The sequence below is a fragment of the Carcharodon carcharias genome, chromosome 20 (genome assembly GCF_017639515.1).
Source record: "Carcharodon carcharias isolate sCarCar2 chromosome 20, sCarCar2.pri, whole genome shotgun sequence".
Classification (NCBI taxonomy): domain Eukaryota; kingdom Metazoa; phylum Chordata; class Chondrichthyes; order Lamniformes; family Lamnidae; genus Carcharodon; species Carcharodon carcharias.
The window spans coordinates 75,841,802-75,852,922 of NC_054486.1; the positions used below are offsets into that span (position 1 = coordinate 75,841,802).

At 42.3% G+C, this 11,121-nt stretch overlaps 2 protein-coding genes across 2 annotated transcripts in view; one reads left to right on the forward strand and one right to left on the reverse strand.

Moving 5' to 3' along the window:
• The window catches only part of degs2 (delta(4)-desaturase, sphingolipid 2), a 74,627-nt gene extending 66,904 nt beyond the window's left edge, over nt 1-7,723 (reverse strand). Inside the window, exon 1 of the mRNA XM_041215303.1 lies at nt 7,586-7,723. Within this exon, the coding sequence (XP_041071237.1) occupies nt 7,586-7,667 (82 nt within the window). The 5' untranslated portion in view covers nt 7,668-7,723. The remainder of the gene's footprint in view (nt 1-7,585) is intronic.
• Nucleotides 7,724-8,125: 402 nt separating this feature from the next.
• yy1a (YY1 transcription factor a) overlaps nt 8,126-11,121 on the forward strand; it is a 29,523-nt gene continuing 26,527 nt past the window's right edge. The window contains exon 1 of the mRNA XM_041214644.1: nt 8,126-8,758. Coding sequence (XP_041070578.1) covers nt 8,257-8,758 — 502 coding nt within the window. The 5' untranslated portion in view covers nt 8,126-8,256. The remainder of the gene's footprint in view (nt 8,759-11,121) is intronic.

Sequence of the window (11,121 nt, forward strand, 5' to 3'; positions counted from 1 at the left end):
GTGGTACCTGAATGGAGGCCGTGATTGGCTGACAGCCGGTCCCTGACATGGGGAAGGTCAGGTGTTACCCGAGCAGGGCTGTGATTAGCTGGTGGCTAGTCCCTGATGCAGGGAAGGTCAGCTGGTACTCAAACTTGGCTGTGATTGGCTAGTGGTTGATCCTGGCCATCACTGTCAGGAGCTGATGTGCTCCTGGAATGCTTTATTTGGTCATTTGGAGATTGAGGCTGATTCTGGGGAAGTCCTGGCCATTCTTCGAGGATTGGCAACCATACTTATGGGAGAATCTAGAATTGGAGCCAGTTTCAAAATAAGGTGATTCCTATTTAAGGTGGAGATGAGGAGGAATTTCTTCTCTCAAAGCATCATTAGTCTGTGGAATTCGATTCCCCAGCAAGCAGTGCAGGCTGGGTCATTGAATATATTCAAGGCTGAGTTAGACGGATTTTTGATCGACAAGGGAATGAAAAGTTATGGAGGGCAGGCAGAAAAGTGGAGTTAAGGCCACAATCAGATCAGCCATGATCTTATTAAATGGTGGAGCAGACTTGATGGACCAATTAGCCTACTCCTGCTCCTATTTCTTATGTTCTTACATACTTAAAAAAATTTTTAGAAAACTTTTTTAAAAACTTTCCTTATGGGACCAGGAGGAACAAGAATGTTTTTTGGGGTTCACAAGGAAAGTTTAGGCCTTATCTACCCCTCTGATTGTGAGGTCCTCCCAAAAACCTGTTGTTGTGACTCACCTGCGTTTGTGGGACAGTTAATTTGGTCCCCAGCAGTGGCTTCCTCTCAGCTGGCATTGTGGGCCTGCACATTGGCTGGCTGCCACTTCCCACTGACCTCTGGAAAGAAACTTACTGTGGCTATATTAATGAGACCTGAAAATTAAAATCACCCAGGTCTCACGCTGTGCTGACCACTCACCTGATCCTTGCCTCAAGTTAAAATCAAGGCTGTCTTCAGTCTTCCCAGCATCCAGTGGAAGAAATTGTGGCTCATCCACAAATTAATGTTGGACAGGCAGGGAAAGAAATGATATCAAAGGAAGTGTTCACAAGAGGGTGTTCTCAGTATATATATGCAACCTGACTCTGTTATCTCTGTGCTGAGAAATTATCTCATTGTGGGGTAGTATTAGATGAAGAAAAGAAGGGAGCCAAGGAAAGATCACTGGATAACTCTGGAGGTGACCATGCAGGGACAGAAGGTTGTTGGAGATGCACTGGCTGCTTTGGGTATGTGCGCTATGGGACAGGTCAGAGTGAAATCATGGAAGGGCAGTCTCATAATGCTCAGCTACAGTGGAAAGAAGTCAGAAGCCGAGGAAGGCAAGATGGGAAAAATGCACTTTAACCAGTCCAATCTTGGTGATGTGAATGGACAGAAGGGATTCAAACAAGGAATTCTGGGAGAGCTGGGTACAGAATTGGAAGATGATGATGTATTCAAGAGCCTTAGGGACAAAGGTTTGTGATTCAATGATAGTTGAAGAAATCAAGAGAGTGCCCTTTGAGGATGTAGACGGTGGTTTTGAATTTCTTTGAACGTGGGAGTAATTGGGTAGGGTGGAGATAGAAGCAGCAGGAAATGCATATTCTTTTAGAAATTAGCTGTACTGGATGTTTCTCATGCTCAGCAGAGTATCACTCCCTATGTTACATTTTATATACACACACATGTAATTTATATATATATAGTTACTATAGTTTGCTCACTGGAATTAACACAGTTAGGAAAGATTTGTTATTATATAGCACCTTTCATGACCTCAGGACATCCAGAGTGCTTTTGAAATATAGTCACTGTTGGAATGTAGGAGATTCTGCAGCCACTTTGCACACAGCAAGGCCCCAGAAACATCAATATAATAATAACCAGATGATCTGTTTTATAAATGTTGGGTAAGGGATAAATATAGTACAGGACACCAGGGAAACCTTCCCTATTCTTCTTTAAAAGAGTGCACCTGATAATACACCTGACAGAGCAGATAGGGCCTTGGTTTAGCATCTCGGTAGATGGCAGGCACCTCCCAGGATGATTCTCTCAGTGGAGTGTCAGCCTTGATCAAATCTCTGAAGTGGAATTTGAACCCATGATCTTCTGACTCAGAAAAGAGTGCTACCTCTGAGTCACAACTGACACATGCCTTCTACATGTACCCAGTTTTCAGGTAATAGAACTGGATGAATTCCAACAGGGAGTTCTGAGAGAGATGAAAATGGTTGTGAAATAACTTCATAGGAAAAAGAGAAGTTAGAAATTGGAAGATAATTGGAAAGAACAGATGGATTGAGGATTTTTTTTATGAGAGTGCTAGTGCTTGAACAAGGGGAACTGTTAATAATAGCAGTTACCATGGGAGTCACAAAGGAACATAAAGGCAAAAATCAACTTTTGTGGGAGAAAATAAATTAGGAAAAGCATGAGTGAAGATGACAGAGAAATTGCAGAGTGATAGAAAATTAGACTAGAGTGCATCTTCTCCTGTGAACTGCCTCTAGTGCTTGGAATTCTCCTCTGAGTCTATTGACAGTTCTGAACACAGTACTGAATATGTGGTCTGACTAGAGCATCCCACATGTTAACCATGACTTCCTCTTAGTTGTACTGTACTGTTTTAGCTATATAGTTCAACATTCCATTCGCTTTGATTGCTGCTCTGATGAGATTGGACATATTGAGGGTTCACTCACTCCTCTTATTCAGCTCTATCCTTAGGTATTTCAACCACATTCATGGGGTATCAATTTTCTCTTCCTCAAGCAGTACTTTACACTTATTAACATTAAATTTCATTTGCTATTGCTTTTTCTACTTGCACATTTTCTGAACTCATTTCGTACTTTTTGAGTTGCCTACAAATTCAACTGTTCTTTTATTCTTTCATATGGGCATCACTGGCAAAATGAGCATTTTTTGCCCAACCCTAATTGCCCTTGAACTGAACATTTCAGCGGACAGTTAAGAGTCTGTTGTGGGTCTGGAGTCACATGTAGGCCAGACAGGGGTAAGGATGGCAGATTTCCTCCCCTAAATGATATTAGTGAACCAGATGGGGTCTTTACTACAATTGATGATAGTTTCATGGTCACTGTACAAATGGTGACCATGCTGCCATGGTGGGATTTGGACCCATGTCCCCAGAGCATTAACCTGGGCCTCTGGATTACTAGTTCTGTGACATTACCACTATGCCACCATCTCCGCAAGGTTCCTCCTAGTTTGCAGTCATCCAACAAATTTATTTTGATTTTCTGAATTGATTGATGTAAATTATAAACTGTGATGCACAACTTTCAGGAATACACATCATTTCTCCAAATTAACAGCAATAAAACTACAACAACAGAAGGAGGCACCTCCCAAGGTGAAGTATTCTCTCAGTGGAGTGTCAGCCTAGATCAAATCTCTGGAGTGGAACTTGAACCTTGCAATTATATGATGCCTTTAGCATAGCAAAATGTCCCAAGGTGCTTCACAGGAATATTATCGAACAAAATTTGACACGGAGCCATATAAAGATATATCAGGGCTATTGATGTAAAGCTTTGTCAAAGAGGCAAATTTTAAGGAGTATCATAATGGAGCCAAGAGAGAAAGAGAGGTTTAAGGAAGGAATTCCAGACCTAAGAACCACTGCCCATAGTGGAGCAAGTAAAAATCAGGATGCTTGGTGGCCAGAATTAAAGGAGCACAGGTATCTCAGAGGTTTGTTGGTCCTGGGGGAAATTACAGAGCTAGGCAGAGGTGAGGTTATGGAGGGATTTCAAAACAAGGATGAGAATTTTAAAATCAAGGCCTTACTTAAGCAGAGTCAATATTGGTTACTTTGCCACAGGGGTGATAGGTAAAATGGACTTGGTGTGAGGTGGGACACAGGCAGCAGAGCTTTAGATGCCCAAGTTTACAGAGAAAAGAGCATTGGAGGCCCGTCAAGAATGCATTGGAATCATCATGTCTAAAGATAAGAAAGAAATGAATGAGAGTTTCAACAGCAGGTGAGCTGAGGCAGGGCAGAATCTGGTGATGTTATGTGGGTGGATATAAGTGACCTTAGCGATGACACTGATATATAGTCGAGAGCTCATCTAGGGGTCAAACATGATAGCAAGATTGTAAATAGTCTGGTTCAGCCTCATACAGTTGCCAAAGAGAAGGACTGAGTCAGTAGCTTGGGAACAGAGATTGTGATGCAAGGATCCAAAACAATGGCTTTAATCTTCCCAATGTTAAGTTGGGTGAAATTCCTGCTTGTTGAGCAGTCTGATAATTCAGAGACAGTGAAAAAGGTGAGAAAGGCGGTGGTGTTGGGTGTCATCACTGTACATATGGAAACTGATGTCGTATTGCCAGATGTTGTCACTGTGGGGCAGCATGTGGATGAGAAATAGGAAGGGGATCCTTGGTAGACACCAGAAGCAAGACTGCGAGGTTGGGAAGAGAAGCCAGAGCAGGTGATTCTCTGGCTATGACTGGATAGATGAGAATGGAACTGGGCAACTGCAGTCCCACCTAGCTGGATGACAGTAGAGAGGTGTTGGAGGAGGATTATGTGGTTAACCATGTCAAAGACTGCTAACAGGTCGGGAAGGATGAGATGCCATGGATGGGATAGTTTACTTTTGCCACAGTCACACAGGATCTTAATTGTGACTTGAATGAAAACCATTTGGTACTGTAGCATGGGCAAAGATTGACCATGGCATGTTTACAATACTACAACAGTTAGCCATAAGATTAAAAGTGTTAGAGATTATACAATGGATTGTTAGCAAAATATTTAACTCAGGTTTAATATTTATGTCAAAAGCAGCATTTATTCTCATTTTATATGAAATTATATATTTACCTCCCAAAAATTAAATAGACATTTTAATAACCTTCATAATGGTCTGGTTTTGTTCAGTAACAATAATGTGTTATTGTATTGCATATTATAAAAGGTCTTTAATAATTTACAGCATCCACCAGCTTTCTACGTCCAGACATTCCCATAATTTGTTTTCAATGGTTGCTCAAGTTACATCAATTTAATAGGGAATCATTGGTGGGCAGCCACCTATCGGATACAACCTTACTGCTTATTCACACTCAGGAAATAGTAGTAGCACACAATTGTTCACTTCAAATTAGTTTCTGGATATTATTTAACCGATCAGCAGGTGCACAAAAGCAAATGAGAAATTACTATTCAAATAGAGATAGGGGTATGAGTACTGATAGCCACCCAATAATGGTTTCACGTTCCCCAAAGAATGCATTTCTTCCACGTAAATCTATTCAGTCAATTCCTGCCAACCATGATGCGAGCTATATAAATAATGGAGCTTTCTCTGTAGAGCTCGGTTAACATAATCTATACTTAGTTAAAATCCCACTTCTACTAAACAGTGAGATAATCCTTAAGGGCGAACTGGAATTTATTGGTTTAAAAAAGATAAAAACCAGCACAAACTCTGAATATTGCTTTTAATCGACATTTGTGGCTGTCTTAAATTCTAACGGCGGGTCAAAGATTTTGATGCACCTAGGGAGATGGCTCGGAAATTTCGGAGACGTACTATGAAATTACCTGAAGGTTCAATTAGCTAAAGGTTACATTTCACTGAAGGCCAAGCTAATGGATCCCAGTTTTCCGCCCAAATTTCACCCTCTGAGTTTTACTTCCGAAATGCGTCTAGCTCCGAAATGTTCGTTAATTTGTAAAATGTACAATTGTGATTTATTAATTTGCATTCTAGCAGATCCATGGTGAGAATTCAACAGGTGCCGTCCTGAGAATAGGGAATTAAAATATTGTTGTCTTTATCTTTCAGCAAATCTGCGTCATTGCAAACTATCCAGTCTTAAGAAACATTATGCGACGCCTGATAATTTCCACCTTTCACTTCCATTCTTTATCCCACCATGGATGTCATGAATGCTGGAAATAACGAACGCGAGGAGAAAATCTTTTTAACTGCTGTTTTTTTCCAGCAGTTGAATGAGCAATTTTCCAGTCTCCGTAAATATTTTACAATGAACAACTGGACAGAAAGCTTCCGTTTAAGCTATGTATGGTTTACAACAGATAAATGAATGCTTGTATGTCTTATTTAATGCCAATAAAGATTTCTACATTCCAAACTGGACTTTAGATCATGGAAATATCACCCCTTCCAGTCACACATGATGGAGACGTGGACAGGCATCGTCTTTCTTTTAACAGTGGATGGGTCAAAACCTCTGAACCAAACTATTCTAACACGCATACACTATCGTGACAAAGCCTACAGCCGTTCGGAAAGAATGCCACCTTCTCAGAACAACTGGGGGTTCGACAGAAATCACAGGTTTTGCACTACCCGCCCACCACCCGGGAGCAGGTAAACCAGGTAAATACAGCACAGTAGTGAGACATAAAAGGAACGTAATCCTTCAAACAAATTATTAAAAGGTCGTTCCAGATAAACATAACATTTGATTATTTCTCCAAATGTTATTCTGCTACAACACCCCGTTTAACTTAATAAGGCGTCTGAGCATGTACTTGCATACCATTTGATCACGTGCAACGCAGTTTACAATAATTAACTATGGGCACACCCCGCACAAAATCCAAACAGGAGTTTATAATTGCAATAGGTATCACGGACACTTAGCCACCGGTCAGGACAAAGTTTACTGCCCCACCTAAACGATCCCTTGACTTGTCGCACCGTAGATAAAGATCGTGCTTCACGACTTTATGGATTTGTTATACCGAAATTAATTGTGTAAAACTTTTTTTTTAAAAAACCCGCCCTCACCCCTTTGATTCCTATACAGTTGTGTTTAGATTGTTTAAATTGTTGGACGTATTTCCCTGAAATATCTCGATTTCACTTTGGAAGTTATATAAATCTCATTCTCACGCAGATTTTTAATGAGCTGTGTCTAAAGCGATCAAATTTGCCAACACTTGTTCAAAACTTACAAGTTGGTCTCTTTGAATAATGTTAACCGTTTCTTTGCAACAAATATGCCTTAAAATATGCGATTCTTTAAAATCTACCTGGCATTTAGGGATAATAAAAATTCAAAAGAAAGTATGGTTCAAGAAAGGTTAAGTATAGTTAAATCTCAGTTCGCAATTTTAAATACAGATTAGACAGGGGGAAACGGAAGAAGACGGATGAAAAGGTGTCATTGTAAATAGTGATGCATTGTATGAGAAAGTACTTAAAGTGCTGATTGGGAGGGAAGAGCTCTAAACCTGACTTGTAAAATACACAAGTCGATCCAATTATTTGGGATAGGAATATTATTTTTAAAAAGTGCACATTGCTCGCCCTGACGTCCTTTACAAATACCAGTGTTCTGATAATTAATATCCATTTTTAGGAGAACATAGGACAAAAAACTTCAGATTCTGTAAGTAATGTTTACGTCAAACTATAAAAACAATTCCGAACTGTGGCAAAACAAAGCAAATTGTTGAAAAGTAAGAGGCGGAACAATTCTTCGACAGATTTTGATGGAGAGGCATACAAAATAAATCAAGTTTGCAGACAAACTTTAACTTGCTTTTTATTGTTTAAAAAACAATTAAACATACCCAACATTTCTTTTCTTCTTTGCGTGTGAGGCTGATCGGAATAGACCCATTCAAAATCATTTCGTTTCATTCTGATCCCCATGTTGTCGGATGCTTAAAATTCATGTGTGTGCAACCTTTACTGCCAGCGCTGCTTGTGAGCGCTGCCAGCTCATTCACCTGCTTTAAAGCAGCAACAACACCCACACTTAAAAAAACAAGCCTCTGCAACGTACCCATTGGGGTTGGAGGCGTGCTCCAGAAAGAACCACATTGGCAAAGCTCCAAGCAGGTGAGTAAGAGAACTTGATGCAAATAAGACGACCAACTTCACGACCAGTTGCATTTTTTTTTAAAAAAGGGAATCAATTGAGGGTTGCAGGATATATTCACGGGACTGAGGATACTGGGTGAAAAGTCTGGTTTTAATCTTGCTGTGAGGTGTAAGGTGTTTTTTTTTGGTATTAGTGTAATCTATTGGCACATGGCAACAAGGGCAAATCATGAAGGACAGGAAGTGGAATGAAGTCTCGCGGTAGTTGCTCGCAGCGCCCGAGCGGATGGTGGCTGCCGTTTTTTTTGTTGCGAGATTTGCTGCTGATATTTTCTAGTTAATTGTTGTTGAGATAAAGCAAGGGGAGGAAACAGAAAGAGAGGGGAGGCCGATTTTTTTTTCCCTTTTCTTTTTGAAGATGGCATCGGGCGATACTTTATACATCGCGGCGGACGGCTCGGAGATGCCGGCCGAAATCGTGGAGCTTCACGAGATCGAAGTGGAGACGATCCCCGTGGAAACGATCGAGACCACGGTGGTGGAAGGCGACGAGCACCAGCCCATGATCGCCCTGCAGCCCCTCAGCGACGACCCGAGCCAGGTCCACCAGGAGGTGATCCTGGTGCAGACGCGGGAAGAAGTGGTCGGGGACGACGCCGAGCTGAGGGCCGAGGACGGCTACGAGGACCAGATCCTGATCCCGGTGCCGTCGGCGGGGGCCGAGGAGGAGTTCATCGAGCAGACCCTGGTGACGGCCGTCTCCGGCAAGAGTCGCATCAAGAAAGGGGCCGGCAAGAAGGCCACCAAGAAGAGTTACCTGAACGACGGGGGGCTGGACAGGACCGGCAGGAAATGGGAGCAGAAGCAAGTGCAGATCAAAACCCTGGAGGGGGAATTTTCGGTGACAATGTGGGCTTCGGGTGAGTGAAGGGGGAACAAAACCCTCGGTGTTGGTGTGTGTGTGAAAGGAAAGGGAGTGAAAAATAGCGAGCAGCAACCAAAGTGCGCGCATTTGCGAGCCTTCCCTTTAGCTCTAGGGCGTGTCCCGCCGCATCGGGAGGGGGAGGGGAAAGAAACGGTAAAGAGGCGAAGATTTCGGTCTTTTCTGCCGCCCGGTTGGAGCTCGAGCGGCTTCTCAATGTTTTTGTTTTGAAGGGAAGCCATGTTTCCCCAGGTTATGGGCGCCGCCATGTCAGTATGGCCGCCCGAAAACATGGCTTCCCGACGGGGGAAGATGGCGGCTGAAGATGGCGGGCGGAGCAGGAGCGAGTGCGCTGCTGCTGTTGGGGCCTTGGCGCTGCTCTGACCGTTAGGCCCTCACTCGCGCTAGGCCTCATGGCGTAGTTCGACTTTCAGCCGCAGCGCAGCCTAACCTGCTGCGCATTGGACGTCAGCGGGCGCGCGGGTGAGGAGAGAAGGGCGGGGCCTGTTGATGGACAGCGGCGCCCTAGCCAACGGGATGCGTGAACCCGCTAAAAGGACCAATGGAATGGATGGAGGGCGGGAGGCTGCAATCAAGTTAGTTAGGCTCGGAGGGGCGCGCTGGTGAATGGGGGGAGGGGGAGTTTGCTGGCGGCTGCAGCAGGAGCGGAGAGACTCCAACTCGACGGCTCATTGTTGGTCACTTCTGCTTCTCTGTCCCCGATCCTGCGAGTTAGAGTTGGAAAATCAAGTTCGTCCTTTATTGTGTTTTATTTTAATTAAAAGAAGGAATTCGAGGTCTGGGCATCGCGGTGTTGATTTTATTTATAATTTGCTTTTCCTAATCGAGTTTTGAAGATAAAACATTGCGATTTTGCAAGTAAATTTGTTCTGCGCCCGTGTTTTAATACTTAGCTGCCTTTGGGTTGTGTTGTGTCTGAATAGAAATAATTTCCCCCTTGAGGTTTGGATAGTGAGGCAGCTTGTACCAGGAAATTTTTCCCCTTTAAAAATAAGCGATCGACGTCCTGCATCTGAAGTTTTGCGAATTATCGTTATGTTCAGATTCCGAGTCAGACTTGGTATAATGTAAGACAGAAGTGACCTTTTATCTACTTCTTTTGTTGGAAGGTTGATGAGGTGAAACTAGTTGTAATCGTAAATATGAGAAGGTGTGTTTTCGGCGAATTAACGATGCTATCGTCAAAGTGTACTTATCCTTCAGGTTTAGTGTAAAGTTAATATCGGCAGCAAGTGTAATCCCTTGGTGTGTTTCCTTCCCCGCTCACCGGTTTGCTCTGTAATTAAAGGTCTGTTTTAAGCAGACAATAGTAAGCTATGTGTATTTGTGGACAGAACGATTAGAGAGCATATTCCGAAACACAGAAATTCAACTCGGTCTTCAGGAATATATTGTGGGAAGTTATGCAAATTATAGATTTTTCTGCTTGTTTAATATTAAATGAAATGTTGATCGTTAAATAGGGAGTTGAAAACATAGTATCGAGCACACAGCAGATGGATATGATTCAGAATATTGCAATTTTATGCATGAATCAGATAGAAATTTATGTACTATTGCCAAAGCTTCAGAAGATGTTCATCATTCTTTGTGAAAATAAAGTTGTTGATGTTGCCATTTAATTTGTTCAACTTTATTCATTTATATTGACATTTTGAAATGGCCCAGATATTCAGACTTGTACAACCTACTGGTATTTGTATAAAGTTATTAGGATTTTTAACATGTTCATAACAGCAAGTTTATATTCATAGCATTGTTTGTAATTATGAACATATAAATTAGGAGCAAGAGTAGGTCACTTGGCTCCTCAAGCCTGTTCTGCCATTCAATAAGATCATGGCTGATATGATTGTAACCTCCATTCCACACACCTGCGTACTCCGATAACCTTTCACCCTCTCATTTATCAAGAATCTATCTAGCTGTCTTAAAAATATTGAAAGACTCTGCTTCTACTGCTTTTTAAGGAAGAGTTCCAAAAACTTTAAACCCTCTGAGGAAAAGAAAAATTCTCATCTCTGTCTTAAATCAGCGAACCCTTATTTTTAATACAAAAACAGAATTACCTGGAAAAACTCAGCAGGTCTGGCAGCATCGGTGGAGAGCACTGAACGTTCAGCATCGGATGAAAAGAGTTGACGTTTCGAGTCCTCATGACCCTTCGACAGAACTTGAGCTCGAGTCCAAGAAAGAGTTGAAATATAAGCTGGTTTAAGGTGTGTGTGGAGCGGGGGGAGAGAGAGAGAGAAGTGGAGGGGGTTGGTGTGGTTGTAGGGACAAACAAGCAGTGATAGAAGCAGATCGTCAAAAGATGTCACAAACAACAGAACAAAAGAA